The 26,391-nt window shown below is 40.3% G+C and overlaps 1 protein-coding gene across 14 annotated transcripts in view; it reads left to right on the top strand.

Annotated features, from left to right (window-relative positions):
• Nucleotides 1–26,391, top strand: part of CELF2 (CUGBP Elav-like family member 2) — a 558,210-nt gene that overhangs the window by 472,344 nt on the left and 59,475 nt on the right. For all 14 annotated transcript variants that reach the window (XM_071803529.1, XM_071803523.1, XM_071803521.1 and 11 more), the window contains 2 exons: nt 7,552–7,600; nt 16,425–16,559. In XM_071803529.1, the coding sequence (XP_071659630.1) occupies nt 7,552–7,600; nt 16,425–16,559 (184 nt within the window). The remainder of the gene's footprint in view (nt 1–7,551; nt 7,601–16,424; nt 16,560–26,391) is intronic.

The following is a 26,391-nucleotide window of genomic DNA, read 5'->3' as shown; positions in this document are numbered from 1 at the left end:
AGTAATATCTGGTGCTTTGCTCAGATGTCTAATGGGTTTGCTTTTTAAGCATGGATGATACAAAATATCCCCAAGGCATTATTCCCAACAAGATATAGAATCCCACTTAATGTCTATTTTTAGGATTGAATAGGTTCTGTAAAGGCTCATTTGTTTGAAGAAAAGATAGTTAATCACTTTGGTTTCCATGTGATTTTGAAGAGAGAAATTTTGATCGTACCTCCCTTTCCTTATCTCCACTCCATTTGGCTCACATGTGTCCTGGAGTTGCTGCCATTTGTGTGGGTAGTAAGGAATGAAGGAATTAAATAAATGGAGTAGAACTGCTAACAGAGCAACAGTACTTATTTGTACATTGGCACTTCTAAGACCACCAACTTCTTCATTTCTATATGAGGGTACAACTTTTAAAGGAGACCAAGTGTTATAGCCTAATTAGTAAATGTGCAGGAAGAACAGCAGGATGAGGGGGTGATTGTGGAAGGGATGGCAAAAATATTATTATTATTATTATTATTATTATTATTATTATTATTATTATTATTATTATTATTATTATTATTATTATTATTTTAAAGCACGGCATTGTTTTTAGTCGCTCGAGCTAATGTTCAATTTAACTTGAATTTAAAACACAGAGTGCAGTGGATTGCAAATGACTGAGTTGGAAAGCTTCCAGAAGTCATGGAATTGCAGCAGTTTTAGTGTTCTCTGGTAAAAGAAACAACTTGTTTTAAGCAAGCTATGTGCTTGTTTCTATGCTCTAAATAGAAAATAATGATGTTATGCATTACTGCATGAACTATATTTGGCACCCACCAGCAATATTCATTTTCTCCTGCTTCTCTCCCTTTCTCCCTCCCTCTCTCCCTCTCTCTTTCCAAAATATGCATCTATATATATATATGTCTGACAGTAATCTAGGAGGCCAAGCAACAGACCACATTCTTCTAATACTAAAATTGTATGAATACCTAACACAGTTTAAATCCCTTAAATTGGGATTTATGAAAGGATGACAGCAAACAATCTTCTGGCTATGCCATTGCTCAGCCAGTTACAGCTACTGCTTTGCATTTATTTGTGAGAGTCTATGTGATGGATGCACATTTGTGCTCCTTTTACCTATGAATAAACTCAGGTAAATGACTTAAACCAATACTGGGAATCCAAAGCTCTGCCCGTGCCAGTAAAGCGAGAAGGACCATGGTGTTGGTATTATTGCCAGTTAACACTTTCCTGTCCAGTGTGGGGGCATATTTGGGGGAATAACATGGGCTAGACGCTGTTCCCACTAGGCAGTATGGACACAGGCATCCTCTTTTGAGACGAAGGAGAGGTATAGCTGTGTAATGCAAGCTGTGCCATGCCACTTCTCCCAAAAGCTGGAGATCAGTCTCTTGCCTCTTTTATTCACTACTATTTATTTGGCCTCAGAGACTGTCCTTTGTTCCCAGAGAAGTTCCCTGAAGCTGTAGCCAGATATTGACTTTATAACTCAAGTTAGTTTGACCCTAGAGAAGTTATTCTAAACAGTTCTCTTCAATGGGAAAATACACCTATTTCGCTTCTGAGAAACTTGTATTACTTGTGAGTCACAAGGGTTTAAAAAGGCAAAACCAGTTGGCATTGAAGTGATGTGAGAAACATGTTTGAGAGCTCCTCCAAAAGGATGCTGCTGAAAAACTTGGCAGCTAAGAGCTGAAATGAGGAGCTGAGGGGGGATGTGTAGAGGTGTCTGCACATAATAATCCAGAAAAACAATCATCTCCAAAGACACAAAATCAATTAATTATCTGGTGTTTGTGGACCGTTTTCTTCCCCCAGTCTTTTGGTAGGTCAATATGTTCCTTCCTGACTTCCAGGCTTGGCAGAGGTATTCAGGAACCTGAAGGTAGAGATTTGCATTCTTCTTTTCCTTGGACTAGAGTTCTAATTAAGCTGCACTAACTGATTGGAGCAGGGGCTTGGAGAAAACTTTATATTAATTCCCAGACCAGAGTTAGGCAAAGAACATATTTTTTTGCCATTGTTTTTCATGCTAGTGCATGTTTACTTGCTTTTCCTTCTCTGTACCCTTAGCCCGCCCCTGCTGCTGCTTAATATTGTCTTCCTCTTGGGTTTTCCTATTGGTTCCAAAAAGTCCATGGATTTATAATCCTTCTTCCAAGAAGAAAATAAGGGTTTTATAAAGGTCTGGTATCTTCTCTCTCCCACATTCTCTCCTGCCATTTTACAATTCTGAGATGTACAAAATGTGAAGGAAGTCCCTTTTGGCTTCAACAATGATTGATGCTAGCAAAAAGCCAGTCCCAAAGTGCTAGAAAAGACAAGGTACATGCAAGGTGTCATTATTTATTCCTATTGCAGTTTGTTTGGTCTGGACGTTACCCAAGTAACGCAAGTTCTTCAAATTTACCCTTTGCCTGGGGGAAGGTTTATCTCAATTTTGTGTTTTGTTCCCTCGCAATGTGGTCTTTGAAGGTGACAGGTAGGGGACAAACTGAGCTGGGGCATGGTTGGAAACTTATAGCCATGGCAGATGACAGAGAGGAAAGGACACAGGTCTAAAGAAGGCTGAGAGCTCTAGAAATCTAATGATGGCTTTAAAAGGTTGTGAAAACATGGTGAGGGGAATGGTAAGGAGTGAGCAGTCACGGAGAACGTCCTCTGCACCCATCCCCTAAACTTCCATGGTGTAAACTCACACTGTGCTTGACCTTAGTGGACTTGTAGGAGGTGATCATTGACTGACATACTGAGCTTGGTGAAGGAAAGGGCAGGTTTATGTGCATTCAGGGTCCTTTCTTCACGAGTGGTTTTCTTTCCTTAAGGCACGAGGAAAGATGGGAGCAAGGCATTTGCAATCTGCACCGGCAGAAATGGAGAAGAAAAGTTGCTAATAGATATAGTAATCATGTGTGAAGGTGTTTTTGCAATGGACCATAAAAATAATGATTTTTCATAGTCTAATTACATGGCCAGAGTTTTGGAGGTGCTGAGGGCACCTGAATTTCACAGATTCAACACAGCTGCAGCAAATTGAGCCCATCAGCTCCTTCATCTTCACTGAAAGGCATTTCCTGCTTTTTAATCACCAAAGCCCTATGTAAGACAAACATACTCTTATATATAACAAAATACCTCTTATTAAACCAACCGATACAGATCATTTAGTGTTGACTGCCTCAGCCTACAAACTTTGCTTCACTTGCAGAAATCACTGTTCTCAGGAAGTCTTTAGCCTACCTAGAACATCTGAGTGCCCATTTCTCTTCAGAAAATGATGGAAGGCAGGTGCCTGAAAGCCTTTCCACCAAATACGCTGACAACACTGAAACAAGATTTAAGCAATTGCTGGTGACGCGGTGGTGACTCGGAGCGTGCCGATCCCATGCTTGGCCATGCCTGGAGACAGTTCTTCCCCATTCACCCGTAGCATTCTGGGCTTAAGATTACACCTGATTTGAAACATCCCCTGACTAAATAAAACAAGCCATAAGCTGATCGCGTCGTGCAGTGTGCAAGCACACAATAGTAATCACAGCTAATGACTCCGCTAAATGCTAGGCTGCACACACCTCCTTGTTTGGTGTTTGTTTTGTATACAGAAGGTAACATCGCCTGAATAACGAGCGTGCCAAGTTACAGATGGGGTTGTGGAATCATATTTGACAGCCGATTAGAGTAATCTGACAGAAATGATGACTTAATCACCACGACAGACTCCAAATTCCCAGATAGAATTCCACCCAGGTTAATCTAATTTCCTTGCAATATTTTTGCCAGAAATAAGACTCTTAGCTGGCTTGTTTTCTCCCATGCAGATGTCACATGGCTTTGACAAGAATGTAAATAGATAGCATTACTATTGTCAAAAAGATGACTTTGAGGCTCTAAAGGTGGAGAGGATGCATGCCTTTGAGAGGTTTTTGGGTTGTCTGCTGTGATTTTTTTCTCTAATGAAGTTATATTTACATGCATTGGGATATACTCATGAAAACAAGGGCAAAAAAAAGATGTAACTAGTCAATTGTAACTCTAGGCTATGGCTTGGTCCTGCTGCTGCCCTCGACATAGCCAGCGGCCAGATTCTCATTGGTTTCAGGGTGATTTTCAGGATTGCATGTTTGACAGCTGTTTCTTCCCCTTGTTGGTTCCTGTGGACCACATCACCACCGCTGTTTGGGGTGCGCCTGAGGAGCAGGGGTGATGTGCTTGGCCTCGGGCTTTGCGTGGCCTCCATGACAGTGCAGACAGTGGATGGAGCCTCCACTTTGCTGCCAGCGCTGCTGCAAGGCACCGTGCAACCTTGGGCAGGAGACATTTGCCTCCTCTTTGTTGTAAAACAGTGGTGATGGTGTTTTGGGAGACATACGGGTAGAGGAAAGGTAGCTCACGTCACTGCTGGCTGCACAACGGCAGCTCCTAGAGCTCTCTAAAATATTGCCAAGGAGAGGTTATTCCTTACAGCCTCTTCTCCAGCCTGGTTTCAATATCCCCATGCACAGTGCTTGCTGGGGGAAGCTGCCCACACTCCAAAAGAACTTGCCTGAGCTGCATTGTTCTTTTTTACTATAAGGTCTGTGCACAGGATAATGTTAATGTCTATATATTTTTTACTGCAATTACTTTTCTCTATTCTAACTATTTATTAATTGCAACTGTGCGTTCATAAATACTGTATTTTTATAAGCAAAGCTTTCTTCAAGCACAGAAGAAAATGTTTCCTGTTTTTCTGTGTGACAACATGACATACTGAGAAATCACTTACCTTGAGATCCATAAGTGTATGGCTTTGTGATGTATAGCTACAATAACAGCTTTCTGATAACACATGAAATCCTTCATTTCGGTAGATGACATGATTCTAGTGGGTGGCATCTAATTTGAAACAGGTTTATATCATCTATAATCTTTTGGAGGGCCTCACAAAGCACAGCTATTTTATTATTTTATAGCCTGCAGTTATACAAGCAAGATATAAAACGCACAGATTATTTTCTCTTTTGCTCATCGTAGAGTGAAACGATAATACCTATTTAGCCTTTGTCTCTGCCCCTTTAATTTTCTTATTCACTGCACACTTCTTTGAGATTCATTCTTTTCTTTTTTACACTTACTTTTAAATATTTTATGGGTAGAGAGCTTATAATATGTATTGTCACGGCAGTTGTCTCTAGAGGTCAGCAATGAGTTTAATAATGAGATGCGAACCAGTGACTCCGTAAAACCCATTTCAGGTTATAAATGGCATGTTTTATTGAATCTAGTGTTAAAGGTTGTTAACGTATCAATTGGTGATGGTCAGGGTTAAACAAGCTTCAACACGAGCCCTCTCATGTTGGGAAACTGTCAGTAATGTATTTTTCCACCTTCATCTTCGCCAAAGCCATGTTTGTGTATTGCATCCATTTTACCATGGGTATCCTGTGGTTTAAACCCTCTAGGCCTGATCTGAATCTTTCATTAGTTTTGCGCCAGTATAATTCTGTTAAGCACGATGGCATCACTCCCGACTTCGGTTTGCTGGTGCAAAGAGAATTTGGATCATGGCTTTTTAGCTGGAACCTTTGAAATCAGGTCAAAAGCCAATTGAAGCATCTTGTTAAATCTTGCTTTTTGCTTTGCCAACATATAAGATTACTGACTTAATGAACTTGGGGTAATTATGCATAACAAAAGAGGATGATTTCTGATGTGTAACTGTGTGTGTCAGGTAATGCTGATCTTTATATTGTGACAGTGGGGCTGCAAAAATAACTTCTAATAAATTTGGTCTAAAGTTGTCTTCTCTGGTTCAGGCAGTTTGAAAAGAGAAAGGGTTTTAACATTGCTAGGATTGCCTTCATTCAAAATATCTCCACTTAAGAACATAAAATGCAGCTAGGCAGAACTATAGATTCTCTGTCTGCGTAAGGTCTGGATTTGGGTTGGGTTTCTATAACCTGCATATTCCAAAATTTACAGTACTGATTTTTTTTTCCTCTGTTTCCTCACCAATCTTGCTCTGCAAAGACATCAATGCCTGCCATGGACTCATGGAGCAAGTTACACCTTTTTTCCTCTTTCATTTTATGCTTGCTGAGTGGACACGCTGCATCACATTCCCATGAATTTAGAGTCTCCTGTAGTGCCCAATGTATTGTTGATGCCAGGATAAATGTCAAGCACTCGTTAAAGAACACAGGAGTACAATAGAACTTCACTTTTTTTCTATAGATTAGATCGAATAAGAATGGTGGCAGACAAGTGCTGGGCTATTAAAGTCCATTTGGGAAACAAATGATTCAAAGCGAACAGAATTGTTAAAATTGAAGCAAATTTATGCGTCCTAGTGCCTACACCCACCTTGTGGCTTTGCCTTTTCCTTAGGGCACAGTGGGGAGCTTTGCAAGCGGTACAAGAAATGCATTGATTTGCAGGGCTGGAGGGAGTTTTGGACGTTGAGTAAATCTTAGGGAAAAATTCACTGCAATATTTTCTAAAGAATCTAGCAACAGTGTCCTTGGAGGTTAAGTGACTCCAAAAGCGATGCAGATTTGGTTTTCTGTGCTGCTTTGAAAGCCCATTTGCTAAGAGTACATGGATCTTCTCTCCTGTTTAGCTGTTTTTGTTTCCCAAAGTTTGCCGTAATAGTCTTTTATAAAGAAACAGTGTTGCCTCTGACATTTTCAGGCAATACTCAGGCCTGTTGCACTGAAAAATCGTAGAAAAGAAGCACAGATTTTACATGCTCACATGAAATGGTGAGGAATTGCTGAAGAGAGAAAAGGCAGTGCCCTGTTTCTGCCAGAGGGTTTGTGCAGTCTGATCCCAGCAATTCTGCAGAGCTCTATGGAAGAAAATAAGAATGGATGCGTTTTGGGGAGGTTAAACATCTCCCACATTGACTGGATGGAGGAAGAGGTTGAAAAGGAAAACTTACTAGGAACTCTATGGAAGCCAGGATTGTGCCGTGTTGTAATGGAAGCTTTATGAATGAATGTATAATGTATTTAAAGAAAAAAAAAAAAAGAAAGGAATTATGAAATACTAACCAGTTATAGGAAGCGCAAGTCTCTTCTTCTCCAGTCCTAAAAGAATCAGCACATGTTTTTTTAATTACAAGCAAGTTCATTTGTCAAACTCGACTCCTCTAAGTATGCTTGAAATGCTTGCTAGCTCTTAAATTACTTGAAAACGCCATCTCAGTTTTGGCAGTGGTTGAGCTCAAGGAAAGAAAAGCTGGTAAAACAGAAAGCAAGCATGCCATCAGATAATGAGGGCTGTAACTTTAGAGGTCTTCTGAAACTAGATACAGCAAATTAAAGTTTTATATGAGTCCTGTGGGCCCAATGCTCTATTTTTTTAAATTTTCCTGGTTATAAAATGCTCCTTTACCATTTTATTTTTTTCTTAAAAGCCTATAATATAGCATTATTTTGAATTTATATAATTTCAACATATTTAATATTAATCATGTATCTTTTTAGGCCTTCATTAAAAACACAATTCTTGATTTCATATGACTATCCAACCTGCCTTACTCTTTTTCATTTTTGTTTTTAGATGCATCATCCTATTCAGATGAAACCCGCAGATAGTGAAAAGTCAAATGGTATGTGTTTAACTTACTTTTACTTAATTCTGACTCTCTCTAAACTGAAGCAAACAGAACATTGCAAGGGTTTTTGCTTTACTCCTTGTACGCTGAAAATGATACGAGACAGTTTCCCTACACCTGACATGTTGGAGAAGATGTTGACCTGCTCTGAACTCCCATTTATGTTCTGCTTTAAAGAAGGAGGGAAACGTTCTGAAAAACAGTCTTGCTGTATGTCACGGCCTGCCTTGTTACATACGTCTCTCCCTTGTGTTCTCCTAACAGCAAGGTGATACAGGAGCACCTGCTACTGATAAGATGGAGATGAAATTTTAATGCTGAAAAGAGAAAATAAATAAATAAAGCACATTCCCATGTTAAAAAAAAAATGTGTAAGCAGCTGACGAGCCTTAAACATTTGTCTAAACTTCCTTTTTGTAGAATGATCCTGTTCTGAATCTGAGCCAAATTTAGGTTTAATCATGTGCTCGGTTCTGAACTGGGAAACCCACCTTGCAGCTCTCAGTATACTTATTCCTCTCTATGATTGTAGAACGAATGTTGTAATGACAGTAATATCCATTCAGAATACTAGGGTACTGCCTAAGTGGATGTATATGACATGCAAAATAGACAGCGTGCTAAATCTATTAAATATGCCAGGTTTGTATATTCAAGGAAATAAGATAATCGGATGGTAACACAGCCTGGCTGTGTGTGATTCTTTAAAAATATATACATGTGTATATTTTGCCCTTTGATTTGTTCCTGTAATTTTCTAAAATATATGTTAAAGATATCATCTGCCTTCTTAGATTGCAAGAGCTTCATTTTCCCATAAGGCCCACATAATCAGAGCTGGTTCCTCCAACAGGCATCTTTGCACCTCATTAATTAGTAATCAGGGCAGAAGCCGTGCACTTAGAGATCTACATACCTGCAAATGTAAATTATGATTGGGCTCTAAATCTCTCCGCAAGGCTTTTTTAAGGCTTCTTTTTTTTTTTTTGCTAATTGTAGCGCATCCCGTTTTCAGGCTTCTCCAAGGATTATAAAGTTTGGAAGGAAATTAAAACTTCACATTGTGTTAGCTTTCCTATTATGAAAACTTTCAAAATAAAACTTGCCACAAGCACAGGAAATTTGAACCGTCGCCCATTTTAAAGGGAGTGGTGTTCTCTCTCTTGGGTTGAGATTTAGCAGTGATTTTTTGCCTTTTTTGAATGCTCAGAAGAGAGGCCAAAGCAGGAGGACCAAACTTTTCAACCCAAACTCTACTTCTCAGTATTTATTGTGCTTGCAGTGGGCAGAATTTTCCCTTAGGTACAGGAATATTGGCCTGGACCCTCTGAACTAAGTATAGCCTCTATGGGTTCTTCTTTCAAAGCTGAATTTTGCCTCAGGTTCCTTGGCAAACTAGAAAAACAAGAGGCAACGGGCCAAAATATACTCCCAGTGAGTTACTTGTTCATTGCCAGAAGTTTTTTCTTCCTAAAGGAGATTGAACATATTGGCAAAGCGCTATGGGGAATTGTGCAAATTCCGTCATGCTCTGCAAATAGCACCTGCTTGGAAAGCAGGGTAGGTTAGCTCCTCACTGCTGCTGTTAGACCAGGGTTATCTGCGTGATACTCCTGTCTGCACCACTGGAACACTCGCTTATTTTCTTCCACATATTCCTATCAGGAAAATCACAAGGGATTGGGGTTTTTTTTTTGCTTTTTTTTCCTTTCTTTTCTTTGCATTTTGATGAAAACACATTGATAGATTGGAGGTTGCAACTGTCAAATTAAAAACCTCTTTAAATTTAGGCTCCTGGAGGCTATAGGTACTTCTGGTAGGCATGATCTGGGGTTGGTGAACTCTTATTTTTTAAAGACTAGGGAAACAGAAGACAAACTGATACCACGATGAGGTATGGTACGGTTCCTTGGAAAGATGGGGCGTAGGCGTGGAATCTATGGAGGAGGTGAGAGCTTGGAAGCAGCTTGGAGAGCCAAAAAGGGAAAGAACAGCAGCATGGGGGATGCGGAGGCCTGTTTGGCACGTGTTTCCCATATGCTTCAGGCTATCCGTCTGAGGAGGTCTATTATCTGTGCCAACAGCAAATTACAAACTGTACCTCTTCAACCAGATTGGTAAGTTCAAAGGGGAAAAGAAAGCAAGCACGCCAAGGCATCTTGGTTTTCATGATCCATAGTGTTTGAGCTTTTGAGGAATACTTGAAACCCTTTGATTTCCGAGTTGTGGGAGGATCCCACTCCATTTTATAGGTAAAGTGGTGTTTCTTAAGTTTCAAAGAGGTTAAAGAAGTTCTCTTGGTCAAAATTTCCAGATACGTTGTGGAAAGATATGTGCGAGAGGTTGAACACTCGTTACATTCTTCTGAGCTTGCGCACATTTATGAAAGCCTGAGACACCTGTTGAAGTGACACAGGGAGGAAGGAGAGGTCCCGTCATTCATCTTACAGAGATTTTCAAAGGGCAGTATATGCTGTGTAATAAGATGTCCCCTCCCCATCTTGAGTTGCTTGCAAAAGCTTTTGAATGAGCATCCAAGCCCAGGAGTACCAGGATGAAATGCTCCTCCTTCTCCATCACTGTTCATGTCTTTAGATGTGCGCAGAACTTCAGAAACCTGTCCCTTGGCACAACAGGCCAAGCTCACCTCATGGAAACTGGGAGATGGATATAGAAGAGACACCTCCTGCACACATTTGACTGTCTGGGCACTTCTGCAGGATTAGAGCTTTATCAGCAACCTGAAGTTCTCTTTTACTCTGGATAGGAACTGGGTGGCTGATAGATCTATGCAATCATCTCTGTTCCTTCTCTGTGTACAGCAGCTCATGTGTCTGAGTGATCCCTCTGCTTGTGCAGATAAAGCAAAGAGTAATTTCTTCTACCAAGCTTCTAGCAGGTAGAGGTGATGGGGAAAGACTTGCCTTTAGATATAATTAAGGTTTCTACCTGGGAGGATTCTGAGAAGACTTTTTTTGTTGAGAAATGTAACATCCCTGAAACATTTTCAGATGATGAATTTTGTAGTGTGTCCTGGTCTGATCACCCATTAGGTCTCATCTGACCACCTTTACCTTGCTAGGTGGTTATTTTAACCTATCTACAAAGTTTTGGTTAACCAAGAAAAGCATGGTTAAAGACTTTGAAGGCTCCACCATTCCTAGATTCATCTTGACTGTTAATCACTCACAATATTTGCCTGTTTAAGAATATTTTCTCTTTTTCAAACAAAGGGGGTTCTTTCACTCTAATGCCAAAAAACACGTAAACACACACTTGACTCTATGTTGTCTGTTGGCCATTAAGATGCTGCAATTTAATAGATACTTAAATGTGTTTCGGATCAGGATTTGAATACAGTCAATACTTTAAGGCACATACCCTGCATACAGTATGCTCTTAAATAGATGAAAGCATCACCGCTTCAGGAAAAACGACAAAATTCTCTATTAAAAAAAACCAAAAAGATGGGTAGCTGAGTGATCTTATAATTTTTATTTATCTATTTTATTAGTGAAAACTTGAAAAAATAATTTTTAAATTCTAAGTGACACAACTTTGCTGATTTGGAGGGAGTAATTAAATACCATATGTTAGCACTAACACATAGAAAAGTTGATAATTAATGCAGGCAGCTCTACATCCAGGTGTGACTTTGACAGATTGTATGCAAGGGTTTTTCACAGTGTTACAAATAGGCATAAAAAGTCTGTTTCCCCCCTTTCCCTTCTGGATGAAAAAATAATAGATAGATAAATAGATAGATACACACATACATACATGATTAATTATTTCTTTATTTGCTCAAAAGAGAAGGCAACTTCTGGATGGAAAATGCATTCTTTAACTGACCAGACTCCTCAAAAGTGTATAATAGCAGGAAATAATTTTGATTTTTCAGGACATAATTTTGGCAGTCTAAAAGAGAGAAAAGAAAAGTTTGTTGAATCTTCAGGGAAATTTCCCATGATTATTACAGGGTTTAATTCTTTTGTAGCATACAGAAAATAATCTCTACTCCTTTATTCTCCTGGGTTAGCACGAGCAATCTAATACAGCCTCCAAGAAATGCTCATTACTGAAGCAAATTGAGTAAAGCTAAAAAATTAGACCCTTCAGGATGTTATTCTGCAAGTTGGATGTAGTGCTGTCAGAGGCAGGAGACTTGATTTGAAAAAAGCCTCCCCCAGCAGAGGCAGATTTCATCTCAGGTAACTTTTTATGGCTAACGTAACATTCTGGATTCCAACACAACACCTAGGCACCCATGCTGGCGATTACAGAATCACAGAATCGACTGGGTTGGAAAAGACCTCAGAGATCATCAAGTCCAACCCTTGGTCCAACTCCAGTCCATTGACCAGATCATGGCACTAAGTGCCATGTCCAATCTCAGTTTAAAAACCTCCAGGGCCGGTGAGTCCAGCACCTCCCTGGGCAGCCATTCCAATGCCTGACCACTCTCTCCGTAAAGAGTTTCTTTCTAATCTCCAGCCTAAATTTCCCCTGGCAGAGTTGAAGCCCATGCCCCCTTGTCCTATTGCTGACTGCAGTCGTAGAGCTTGTCTTGATGGAGTTACAAAACCAAGGAGTCACATGGAAAAGATGAGGGGTAATGGGTGCAAGTTACTTCTGGGGAGATTCCGATTGGACACAAGACGGAAAATTTTTCATGATGAGAACAATCAGCCATTGTAATAATCTCCCCAGGGAAGTGGCAGATTCCCTAACACTGGACACTTTGCAGATTAATCTGGACAGGGTGCTGGGTTGTCTTGTGTAGACCGTGCTCTTGCCATGAAAGATTGGACCAGATGATTCATGTTGTCCCTTCCAAACTGGTATTCTATGATTCTATGAACAACTCATCCCATTTTAAGAGAGATATCTGCACCTCGTCAAGCAGGGTTCCTGCATTTGGATAAGATTTCTACCCCAAATACAGCAGGCTTAGCGCTGGATGTGCCACACTAACTACCTTGGTAACATAGCTAACCTGCATTTGTAACATGTTTGGATGGATTAGAGGTGAACCCTGTAATTAATTAATCAAGAAACTGTGCAGTTTCACACCTTCCTTCATGTAATTACAACTTCAAGCCTTGTTCACTGTGACCTTCCAGCTGCTTCTGCTCCATCAATGAGGGCTACTCAGCCACTCCATCCTATTAGCTGCTTATGAATGGTTCTATCTACTTCATGCCCCCAGAGTGGTGCAAAGCAGCCAGAAAGTACAACTAGCTCTAGAATCAAGGTTCAGAAATAATGATATCTAATTCTCACACAAAAAAAAAAAAAAATTAATTCATTTTCTGGATTTTGAATGATTGAAACCTACCCCTAGTATGGGAGAAAGAATTATCAAGCAGCAGTGAAATGCTTACAAGAAACGTACACACAGGTTCTGACCCTTTTGTCAATCCCCCAGCCTTCTTCTTTGCCTCCTCTCATTGCCCAAAGTACTCACAGCTCCCAAGCTTTGTCCAGTCCCTCAGAGCTCATTTATTCCTCTTGGCCCTGCAGCTGGAGCTCAGGATATCTATGGGTTTTCATGATGACCAAGTTTTGGGAGCTGGCTGGAAGGTAACAGCCCTATCTACTGTCACTAGTCAGGGAGAGATTATTTGGAGGAGCTGATCTCTTGGCATTGACAACAGCCAATTGATAACAGTTTAGCTGCAGTTAAAACTGGACACCTAAACTGTAGATAATTAAAGTTAGGCAAGATGACTTTAGACTACCACCCTTTCTCCAACCAGGTAGCACCTTTCTCAGTCTCAATGCTTTGTTGAGTTACATGTTGGGCTCCTCATTTTACAGTCTATGGGAGCAAACCAACATGCACAGGCAAATCCCCAGGTTTGGCTCATCAGAAGGGAACTTTGCTAACCTCTGTATGTGTTTGACCCATATTTCTTGCAGTCTGTTGTCTATTTGATTCTCCAAACATGTCTCCGCGGCAGGTAAGAATTCATTTCAGAAAGAAAGGAGAGAAGTGGCCGATCAAAAATGCGGAAACAAATCCAGACAGCCAGTCTTAAAGAGGGGAAAAAGCATTCCTTTCTCTGCATGAGAATATATCGTTAAAAACTCTTTCAGGCTAATCATATCAGATGTTCTATCAGATAGATTGAAGACATGTCATTTTGATCCTGACAATTGCCCCTTTAAATGTTTTTTTAATGCTGGGCCCCTAGCCAAAAAAAAGAATAACAATTTTCTTAAGCTTCAACACTGATCAGCACTGACTAATATCAGTGAATGCAGAGCACGTCATCATATCAATATGTTTTCTGTACTCTGAGCATTCTTTGTGAAATCTGCATTTTTAAGATGTACAGTACACGGGAGCTGGATGATTAATTTACTATAAAATCACCCTCAAGCTGAAAACCTGCAAATCATGTTAGTTAAATGGCATATTTATAGGTTTACTAGCGAAACTGAAGGAGACCGGTGGGGAGTTTGTCATCTGCTACTCTTTGGAAAATTAAAACACCTCCTTTGGGATGGCATTACAGGCATTTGTATAATTCAGCCAGAAACTGGTTTTAGGAGAGGCTTGGGATCCAGTCACCCTTAGGGCAGACCTGCACACTGTCTTTCAAGCCTAAAATCAACCCAAGTTTAAACTGGCTGGTACCAGCTGATGCACAGGCAGAAGTGAAGAGGTTTGTAACACAGAACAGAAGGCAAAGCTTGGGCCCCTGCTTGGCACCAAGGCCACCCCCAGCCTGACCTTGGTTTGTGCTATGGAGAAATTCATAAGCAGCAGCCTACGGTCCCTTTCCTGCACCCTGGCCATAGTGTGGGGCTGTTGTTGAGGGGACGGGCTGGCCAGGGACCTTCCTCAAAGAGATTACTCAAGGCAATACAGGAATTGTAAGCAGCCAGGTTACCAGCATCCTTCACCAGCAAAAGTCACTGCCTAGGTTCTCCCTGTGGCTGTCAGCAAGGCGATTCAGCTTTACCATCCTTAAAATAACTATTAGCAGCATCAAGACCAAATATATATTATGAATCAGATGTAAAATTACATCATAAGACACAAATACATACATACAGATATTATATATGTATGTGTATATATATAATCCCAACTTGCAAGTCTTCTTTGCAGTTCCGCTTTTTCAGCTCCTGATCTGCATATAAGCAGCTCATCCCGTGCATACATCATTTGTTAACCCTTTCTGGAGGGTTAACCTGCACGTGGAACCCCTTCAGTATAAAGTGTGAATGGAAAAAATGAGTTTTGAGGAATCTCTGCTGAGGAAAACTTCTCCTGGGTGTTAAATTCACACCAGTTTTCTTGCAAGCTTGCAGAGTGGGAAGCTGGGATTGTGGGGGCTTGTCTCTGTTTTAGATTCTGAAAAATGCACTGTCTTGGTGCTTGCTTGTGTAAAAGCTACAAATACTTCTTAAAGTCAGCAATTCTAAAGGAAAAATTACTTCAAACACCTCTCATGGTTGATAAACATGAACCTTCCCTTTTTATTGTTGAAATTATTAAATGCACTTAAAGTGTTGAAGCACAACACAAATAAAATCCTGTGAAAATAGACACAATTTCTTCTTCCTCAGCTGCAATTTATTCCATTTGACAAACTCGTACTAATACAGGAGAGAGAGTTGGGGAGCAAGGGAAGATCGTATTTTTTTTTCGTAAGCCCAGAAATGAAAATACTTCATTACAAAAATAATTTGCACAATAATAGAAATAAGTAAGTGCACTGCAGACTCTCTGGAGTAAAGCTTTCCTTCTCCCTTTGCTTCCCCACAAACTCTGACAGTCTGCTCATTAACAGTGAATTGGATTTACATGCCATTTCCAGAGAAGAAGAAAGCACTGGTGTATATACTGTATAATAAGCACTTAGATTTTTGGTTTAATATAGATGGGAGGGTGTGTTCACATTTTTAAGTCTTTCCAGGGTAAATTAAGTTTTGATGATTTTTTTCATTTCTGACAAGGGTCCACAGCTTTAGACCTGTAAATTAGAGTTTGACTAACAGGACTGCATGTGTCTTGCTGCAATAGTGTAGCTTTTGCCGATTTGGGTGACAATGCAGGCAGGAAATATTCTCCCAGTAATTCAGGTAAAGCACCTTTTTCATGGTTTTTTGCAAACTCAGCATCATTACGAATCAAAAGGTTTTGCTCTGGGAAAGCATTATGCAGCCTCCTTGTTAAAGTGATGCCCTAGAAGATGCCTTGTGTCCTTTTGGAGGGGAGGGGGCTGAAAAAAAGCAGGAAAATGTAATGCGCTTTTTTTCCAGAGCAGTCGTTACACATCTGCCTTTCGAGTGCCACGCATTAAGTTGGTTGAAATTAAAAGCTCAGATAGGAGCCGCTTTCTCAAAACATTTCTCAGGAATATTTTTCATTAGCTCATATCATTACTTGCACAATCCCTTCTTCACCCTCAGCCCTGTCATGATTTCTTTCACACATTAGGGAGGTGAGGGAATTTATCGGGATTAAAATCTATGCACAAATATCTTTAAAAGTCTCTCTTAAAGGATGCTTTTCTTCTCATCCGCTGTGATGGGGAGGCATATGCAGAATGACTAAGGCAGCCAATTAATACGTTATATAAACAGCAAGCACCACTAGAAAAAGGAGAGAGAAAAAGAAAAACGAGACATTTGGGGTGGGGGGGGAAGGGAGGTTGTAAGTATAAAGTGTTTGCCTTAGGACTTGTCTTCAGTTACAGAGCCAGACTCACATGACTGGAGCTTGGTTTGATGTGGTAATGAAGCATTGATCACAGGAAAAAGATGAAATGGCCTTTGCTCATTCATTATTTTTATCTTCTAGCTGTGGAAGACAGAAAATTGTTCATAGGAATGGTTTCGAAGAAGTGTAATGAGAATGATATCAGGGTGATGTTTTCTCCGTTTGGCCAGATAGAAGAATGCCGAATCCTTCGGGGACCGGACGGGCTGAGCAGAGGTGAGTGTGCAGTCTGTAAAGTCTCTTTCCTTAAGTGCTAATTGGGAGCTATATGTCACAGCCAAGGTAGGCATAGCCGCTGTCTGCAGCTAGAGGTTACGCTGTAATACGTCCCACGTGATGAAGGTATCCACATGAACTTTTCACAGTGACTGAAATTATCACCTCTTATTTCCAGTGTCAGAAAGGTCTCGGCGCCAACATATTAACTTGTGTTATCGCCCTGTTTGTCAGCTGGAAAGGTTCCTTTGCACCCTGAGAAAACACCCTCATTTTCTGCTCTCACAAAATCAAAGATCCTTCCTTGACCCCATTTCTGCTTTGTAGCACAAGGCCAAAAACAAATAGAAAGGACTGTAAACGAGTGCTTGAAGGCATATAGGGTCACGGGAACTGGCCCACATTGTAGCACTATCTCCTCCATTCCTGTGTTTTCTACAACTATATGCAAAACATAGGTCTGCTGTAACTCAAGAACAAAGAGATTAGCTCGAACCTGCGATGTTTGCCTGGACAAAACTTTGCAAAAAGAGCTTTTAAATCTTGTGCCTCTATCACAACCCAAAAACCAGGGCAGAGTGCTAAGCAGCGCCACCGAGACTGGTCAAGCAGCTGAGCTGAACTTTGGAGATAAAGTGCAGCACAGACTTCAATAGCCAGTGATCCCTTTTGAGTGCAAAAGTGCCTTTTGGGTAAGGGCCCTCTGAAAATGTATTGAAGAAAAATAAATGTATATTGATGACCCAGGCTGCAGATTAACTCCATGGTATATGGACCTGAAATGCTTCTCAGAGCGTGAACTTTCTCAAAAGCCAGTGTCAGGTGGTGCTGGGTGGAAAAGAAAATAATGTTACTCCTGTCTGTCAGTGGGGAAGGATGCTGTGGTAGTAGCCACGGCCATTTAACAGCATGAGCAGTAATTTTAAGTGTGGAGCTGTGTAAACATCACTTCAGTTTCTATAGAAAACAAAAAATACATAGAAAGCACAGTTTATGCATTTTATTACATTTTCAAAAGGCACAGAAAAAATAATAGTACCCATTTTGCGTTTAGATATAGGTATAGATATAGATATTTTTCTTTATTTTTGGATCTTCTTGTTTCCAGTAGGCTATAGAATCTGCAGTATTTTATGCAATAATTTGTACATGGGATTTTTTGTTTTGTGTGCAACCCATCTTCTTTAAAATGCCTATACATTTCAGCAGTACAAGTCGCAGGTATTCCTATATTTCCTGGCGCTGCTTGAAAGCACTTACTATACTACTTCTGAATAATAAAGTCTTGTTGAAAGACAAACTGACAATAAATAGGGAACCCCAAGAAAATCACATTTATGCCTCCTTAGTCTGCAGCTCTAAAACTTTTGGGACTGGGCTGCAATGGTCCCTTCAGGCAAGGAGATCATGGCTTTTGCCTTGGAAAGACTTGAAGGTTGGAAAGCTTTGAGGTTGGTTCCTGCAGCTCAGCAATGAATGTTAGCTGATGGAGCTGAGTGCTGCCATTATCTGTCTAGACCCCACGTTGTGGCAAAACAAATATTTCAGATTTTCACTTACTTCACTTAGTAAGTAGCACAGGGAAGGGGTGACGGAAGACACAAGTGGGAAAGGAGCTAAGTAACTGCTGAAATAACAAGATCTGGGCATCAAATGTTTTGAGCCCCAAAAGGATTTAATTGGCTCCTCAGCATCACTCAACAAAGAAATGGATCTTTCCTGAGATCCATAGAAATCCCACTGTGTACTTGCTTTTATTCAACAGGCATTGGGTGTAGTATAAGCATATAAAAGATAACTATGAAATCCAACAGGGCAGGTAGGGGTGGTGGGGTAGTTTTGTTATGCTGTAAATAGCAATCTTATGATAATCAGAAGCTGAGATTTTTAAGCCGTGTCACAAAGGTACCAGGGAGGGCAGAGCCGGCCAGCAGAACCACAAAGTTAATGTGGTTCCTCCTGGAGCCTGAAGATCTCAGCCCAGGTAGGTCACACACCAGTGGCTGTAGCAGAGCTGTATCCTTTCTGCCACTGGGGTTTATTTCGGTCACAATCACGACTGATATTCTATCATGCCCTCATGCATCATGCCTTGTTAAACTTGAATTGCTTTCTACACACCCGTGTTCACACTTGAAAATGAGTTCAGCTGTGCCAGCCAGGTTTTCAGGCAGATGTTTATCAGCTTCACAAAACCACCACTCCATGAGAGAAGGCAAAGTGTTGGGAAAATGGTTGGTATTGCAGTTGAAATGAAAAGGGCTAAGGGAGATTTGCGGTGGATAGAGCTTGACTGAAAAAGCACAGGGTGAGAAGCTGCTTCACTAAAGCAAGAGGGAGAATTTATACAGTTAAATGTTTGTAATGAGTTCCAATACTTAACAAGCTTTAATTCATGTTGCCATTTCCAAGATGTGAGTTCCCTTCGCCACAAACAGCATTTGTTTTCCCAGCACCCGTCTGGATGTGCTTCCCTCCCAGACACAGAGGAGTGAATGAAAAATAGTCACTGTCTTAGGAAAACACTGTCCTCGCCATGCCAGAGCCTTCGGGAACTCACAGTGCTCACAGCAGTGAGCTGGAAATATGGCCCAATAAACTCTGTTTGGCATCTCTTTTCAATTGCATAACAAGTGCACATCATGGGATCTCAGGCAAAAAGAGCTTGAGAAGTATATTAATTGGTATTTATGCCAACTTTCAAGCTTTCTTGAAGAGTTCAGGCAAACAATCTTTATTACCAGCAGATAGCTGCAAGGTTATACTGCTCAATAGAACAGTTTTGGTTTGTGCTGCCTTTTTTTGTTTTCCTTAATAAAGATTAAAAAGCTTTCAGTTGACTTTTAGGCCATGTCTACACTACAACAGCAACCGCACCGCTAGTACAGGAGGAGTCTGCTGTCAGCCCATGGGCAGGGTGTAGAGCACCCCATGGCTCCCTCTACAAGGAGAAATCCCCTCCTGTTGGCACCAAGGGGAAGCGAAACACTTTGTGATGAGTGTGATATAGGTGCTAAGACAAATAAAGAGAGGGAGAGAGATTGAACTGGGTGTTCCTGTTGTGGTTTCTAGCCAAGAGTTAACAGAACTTTATTAAAGTCACACCCATTGCTGTCACTACTGATAATGGACCATCAGCGTTTCTGCTCCAGATTCCTATTGTCAACTGTTTGAAATTCACCTGTAAAACTAGTCTAAAATAATGACAAAAAGCTCCGGTGGTGCAACAGCATACTTTAAATAAACTAAGATTCTTTTATTCCCTTGACTCATTTTTTTTCCCTACTGTTATTCACTCCTGCATTGTTGTTTATATCTGTAACTTGCTATATTCTGGCCAGCTACAAGAAATAGCGAGCAACCAAAAGGCCTTCCGAAGGCTCTGGGATAGTCCCTGTGAAATTAGGTGGCTGGCAGAGAGTAATTCCTAGCTGTGAAAAGTATTAAAAAATAAAAATACCCTGTTGGCTGTAGAGATAAAGAAACCAGGGACTCAGCAGACGTGGAGGCTGGCCCTCACTTTAGCAGGGTTCATGGGACTATCTAAAGAAGCTTGCCACTGCCTGTACTATATTCATTATTCAAAGAGAAGGATTCAGCCTGCAGGGTTGTTTAATCCAGCAGTTTTTCTGAAGAGCTAAGTATGCTTTACAAAAATTCATGATTGTGATATCATGTGCTAAGCTTCATTATCATGAAAAAGCAGAAGCGAACTGCCTCAGATGATTAAGATTTTAAATCGCTCATTGTAAACGGCTTAAGGAAACTTTCAGACCTCCTGACTCCTGGCTCTATGTAATGGCTACATGGCCACAGATACCAACACAGACATCCATAGCCAGAGTGTGCAAAAATAGTCAGAAATACTTAATTTGATTTGTAACTGTGCATAGCCATAGGTGAGTGGGTCTCTCATCGTCTCTTTTATCCCCTTCCTTAAAATAAGGATAGCGATGCTCCTCTACCTTTGTAAAATGCTTTTTTTTTTTGGATCAGTGGATCAATATCTCTGTATCACTCCAGGAATTATTGCTATCCATAATGATGATTTTAAAAAATCCTCTTATCCTTATCACAGGAGCACCACACAGCAAATTATTCTGCTGTATTGCTAAGTGCAGATTTATATAACAGATACCAGAAAGAAGTCAACTGGCTTAATAGCATGGACTGAAAAAAACCTGCTAATAATATGTACAGACAGTTGGATATACCATAAAAATTGTGGAAAAGCTTGAAATGTGTATTCCTACATCTTCTAGGCTCCTAATTGTATGATTTTTTAACAAAACACCAGCAGGCACGTGGGACAAGTAAACCTTTCTACAGACATTGATTACAGGGATTTTTCTTTCTTTCTTTGCTTTAGGAGCAGGTTAGAAATGTCATGGAGAGTTATACCATGGTCAGGCAATTTAATTTCATGAAAATCCATTCGTAACTTTTAGATTCAGGAGTCGATGAACGAGTAAAAGAAAATTAGTGTTTGCATCATAATTAATTGCAGTGAAGGGTAGGTGAGGAGGTTTTATGCCCGTTTGTTTTCAGTTAAGGATATTTACTTCTCCCTTCTGAGCTAAAGTAATGTGAAGTGCCAGTCGGGAGAACAGCCTGGATTAGGGGCCACCTTCTGACTTGTGTGTCAGTAAGTGATGGGGAATTAGGATGGTGGAAGTGCTGTGTTTTTAATTGCTCTCCAGAAACACCTCCTTACCTTCTTTATTTTGCTGTAAGGTGGTAACGTTTTTTGCTTTTTCCAATCGTTATGGCACATTTAGTTTTCTTTTTTTTGTCCCCTTACTGAAGCTCTATTGAAGCTGGGGAAAAAACAAACACATTTAATACAAGTGACCAGTGTCTCTGCTGGCCTTTGGGCAGTAACTCTACACCTCAGATCTCCATTACTGCATCTTCACAACAATCCCTGCACAGAGGAAAGTCTGAAGTTATATCGTTTGCAAGAGTTTTTATTCCAACAAGAGCGTCATCGAGGCACTGTTAGAGAAAGTGGTCTTTGGTACCCACTCATGTCTGCACGTTGCAGGATGGTTAGTTGACTGTCCAATTAGAAATGCTTCAAGGGAACCATGAAATCTAAAATCTAGAATCTGTCATCTGATCATTAGCCAAGAGAAGTCAGTAAAGCCAAATCGATGAGGCACATTTACAGGACATGCCTGTTCTTACCTTCATGTGCCTGGTATGTATAAACTAACGAGCTTCACTGTGACTTTGTCAGCGTTTTACTTTCGGCTAGGTTGTTGGACCTGGTCTAAGATCTGCCATTGTGTGTCTTAAGCAATATTTTTAACGACCAAATGCTTGCGCAATAAACAATTTGATGTCTTAATTTGTAGCTGAAATGTATTTTAACCGCTAAGACAGATTTTCGTGTGATGTCTTCATTAGAAGGCTGTTTCCCAGGCTGGTCTTTCCTTCAGACTGCTCTATTAGCACAGTCTAGAAAAGAGAAAGTCTACTTTGCAATCTCAGCTAGAAATATTTTAGCACAATTAGAGCTTATTTTTATCACGCCTCAATTTCCATAGCTTTTTATTTGAGCCTTATCTTTTCCTTGAAGTAGAGGCTTTCATCTCAGAGGATCCCAAATACTTCTTGCAGGAGTATTTTGGCAGCTTTTCACTATTGTTTCTTCACAGAAAGTGAAGAAAAACCTTGTTTATAGTGAACCAGGAAGCTGTAGCTCAACCATTACACCACCAGCTGCGCAGCCTCCATACATAGTAGTGCGATTGCTTGGATGGCTTTGAAAATATCTTGAGCCTTCTTCTGTGTCAAAGGGGTCACTACATATATATATATGGTGTTTTTTTTTAAATTGGTTACATCTGCCTTTCTTTCATTTCCAGAACTTTAAAGCCACGGTTTTTAAACTTCCATTTTTAACTCTAGGCCTGATTCAGAAATCTCCCTTTGGTTTCACTGAGGGTTCATGGGCTTTAGAACCTCTGGTGGACCTCAGTAGTTTTGTGTGGGAGGTTTCTCATGTAGTTATAAAATCAGACCCTTTACTTTGAGGCCTCCATACTTAAAATGTTCTATTTCACTTACAGCTTGCAAATACTGATATTATGTTAGCCTGTGCATGAAATGCTGACTGAATGTTTCAAAACAGTCCATGAAGGCCTGAGATGAGAAGAATTGAGTGAAGCAGGAACTGAAATGGGGCAGTGCTGAGCTTTTTTAAATATTCGAAATAATCCAATCAGCAGTGAGCCCTAGGTTTGGGGCAGCACAGTTCGAGGAGGAGGCTTTTCTAATTTTGCAACCTCTTCAAAATTTTGTTTCAGTTTGGGATAGGAGGGGAGTAAGCACCAGCCCTGCGAGCTTAGATGTTCTCTCCGCTGAGATGGCAAATGCAATAATGTGCTCCAATATCCCCTCCATGGCAGGGCTGGGTGCCTCCCCATGATTCTGCCTGCAAGAGGAAATGACTCTGAGAAGCCCTTCCCCAATCATTTATCTGGTGTAGGGGGTAACAAGGCAGCCTTGGAGAAGGAACTAAAAGTCTCAGACTTCCTTCCTACCTCCTTTTTTGTTTCTGTTGGTGATCCCTGACATCTTGAAACCAGAGGTGATAAATAATTGCAAGGTGACTTGCAGGTTGGCTGTATTTACAAAAGAGTATTTTGTGTGTGGTTAGGTAGCTGGTGGTACAAACCGAAGTAATTTCAAGGCATTAGATATAAAAATATCCCCATGTCCATGTTTTCTCTGCTGCGGAGCTCCACAGCCCCAGTAAGAAGGGAGTAATTAAAGTATCAGGACTCAGTGTGGCGGAAGAGAAATACTTTGCTTGTAGCTGTTGATCCGGAAGACCTCAGCCCACAGCACTACAATCAATGCAATGTTTCATAGGATGGGGTAAGAGGCCATGGATATCTTTCTTGTTTCCTTGCACCACGAGGCATGAAATCTGATTAGTCTTGTCCTCTTATAATTGTGATTTACGGCCCTGAAGCTGACAGTATGTTCCCAAAAGACCACCTGGATCCATGTGATATATAGAGTGAGAATATGCTGAAAAAGGGTTTCCCAGCCCCTCAGAAACTGCTGCAGCAAGAGTACAGGTCCAGGCAGAGCTCATCTAGCTTAAACAACTAAATCCAGTGTGCTTGGATACCAACCTCTGATTAAATTTGAGGTGCCAAACACAACCATCCTCCTAAAATGCATATGTACACCATATAGCAAAATTAAAGGCACTGCCATTGGCCGTGGCAGAGAACACAAGCATCTCGGAAGAACAGTTTTTCTGAATACCTAAATTATAGGTGAGAGTTCAATGATTGAATTAATTGGATTGAATCCTATGATATAAGCCTAGCTCCCCTCCAGTGTGGCGGTCTGGTCATTAAAGAAAGGATCCCGTGGTTCACACACAATAAAATATATAGGATCCCATGTTTCACACGTAATAAAATGTGCACACATAATAAATATACAAATTTTGTGTGTGAGTGTTCAGGTTTGGTAGCTGAAAAAATAATCCTTGAATGTTAATACATGTAGCAATGCCTGGAAAGGTGGTTAAATTAGCTAGCATTTAATTGGGGTGCTCGATGGTAACAACTGAAGGTCTAGGTTGTCAAATAATTTAGAAATAAGTTTGTCTACTGAATTTTTACCATGGTTATTGAGGCAAACTGTGTGTTTACTGTGCAAATGGCCACTGTCCATTGGTGGGAAATGGCCTGCCGACTGGAGATAACAAGGGGACATAACCTTGTAGCCTCTGGCTGGCAAACTGTAATTAAAATGCTGTCCCATCTTCTGTGTGGAATGCTGTTTCCAAATGCTCATATTCAAGCTGCATCAGGCATTCCCCTTGCCCGGAGAACAAGTTTCTTTTAAATTGGTAGCTTGCTATATGGCATTTTACAGAGATCTGCTCCGAAGGTCTTTTCACTCCACGACAAAGGCAACAGGATCCAAGCAAATGGATTTGGGCTGAGGAATGAGGAGGGAGGTTTTGCGGTAGCGCTGGACGCTGAAAGTCCCCAACAGCTGAGCTTGGTGGTTAAAAAGAGAAAAAGCTTAAGGGAGGGAAGAGAAAGTCTGCTTTATCTTGAGAGGAGCACAGCTTTATTTCTCTGCTGATTCACACGTTTCTTTTGAGACCTGCTAATTGCAACATCTCTCAGTAAGTTACTTACAGCAGTACTGCTGGGTAGAAATTGTGATAAATGCATAAACTGTGTCTTATTGATTTTTGTTGACATTTTGCATGCTTCTTATGCATTCTAAACCTCTATTCAGTAATTGTCACTATGGTACACACTCCTGGATAATGAGAGCGAAACAAGTGAATGAAGCAGTTTCTTGACCATTATAAACAATATTATTCAAGGCTCTGTATGGGGTTTCTTGCCTGCCCTCCAGTATATCTCTGTTTGTGCTTATCCCCCACTGAAACTGCAAAATGAGAAATGAAAACCCTTGGTGTTATTTCCTCTGTTAATGATAATAAAAGTTTTAAAGAGAGATTACTTTGATGGTAAATTTGGGCCTCTTTAATTTTAGTGCACAGCAGCAATATGGAATCTAGCAGAGGTACTGTTGTTTATTCACCTGTCTACTGCACATTTTGCCTAGGTTGCCGTCCAGAAAGTTGGTTTGTTACATCGTTTGCTTTGACAGAAATTTGTTGCTGAATAAGAATAGTCCAGCAACACCTAGTGTGGCTAAACAGGAGTAAGACATCGTCAGCTGTTATATTACCTGAGAAATATGTAAAGAGTCACAATACTTCCATGAAGCTTGTGTAAAATAATTCAATTTTATGATGCTCGCTTATCAGTCCAAGGTACATAAGCCAGCTTAGGTTTTCCTGCATCAAGGGCCTTTGCATTAAAGAGAAAAAAAATACTGCATGATGCAAAAATGCATTGACTTTATTTTCATGACTAGATGTAGTGCTTTTGGGTAATGATCAGGCATTGCTTTCTCTTACTGTTGTTTGATTAAAATGTGAATACAGTCTTGACTTGATAATCTTACCAGGTACACACAGAGCAAAAAAGAAAAAGTATTTTATGCCTCAAAATAATTTACATAAAGCAAACAATCTGTTGCTTGTTGGATTGCAAAATGGTTTATTTTGCCCATTGGCCACAGGGGCAACAATATTGTATTTTTGATGCCAGAATGTAGCTTTCATGCATTAGCTTTAAAATGACAATATGCTTCAGCCTCTCAGTGCTTAGATTTGCTTCATTTGGAAATCTTTTAAGTAGTAATAATAATAATGTTTTGAGGAAATTGAGTGGAACACTAAATTATTCTCTGAAACCTAAGTTCAAACTGTGCAAGGCTAAGGGAGCTGAAAATCAATGCACTTTTAAAGTCATTAGAGATCACAAGTGAAATAAGTCTGTGTTGCTTTAGCTAAGCTTTTAGTGTGCCATGGTATTATTACAAAATCAGCCTGAATCTGCATTAATTTCACAGTCTTTTTCTTTAAGATGCCCAAGGGTGCATGAAGAATAAAATGTAAACCTCAGAAGGCAATGTTTTTATTAGTCAAAAGGGCACTGAGTCATGCACTGAAAAAGTTGACCTGAACCATGCCCAGTGTAGGTATGACTGACAATAGTAAAAGGGTGGAATAATAGTCCAGGCATTAGCCTATTGGCTTTTCATTATGATTTAAAAGGCTGAGGAGGGAGAAAAGTGATTTTTTTGGTTATTCATGCACATGGCTTCAGAATTGCTCAAGCTGGTGGTAGCTTTCCTAGATCAAAGAACTGTACTTGTACTTGGGACTCGGAGAAACAAAAAATCTCTACGATTTTTATTTTTAATACGTTAT

Source organism: Patagioenas fasciata, chromosome 1 (assembly GCF_037038585.1).
Source record: "Patagioenas fasciata isolate bPatFas1 chromosome 1, bPatFas1.hap1, whole genome shotgun sequence".
NCBI lineage: Eukaryota > Metazoa > Chordata > Aves > Columbiformes > Columbidae > Patagioenas > Patagioenas fasciata.
This window is presented reverse-complemented; position numbering and strand designations above follow the sequence as displayed.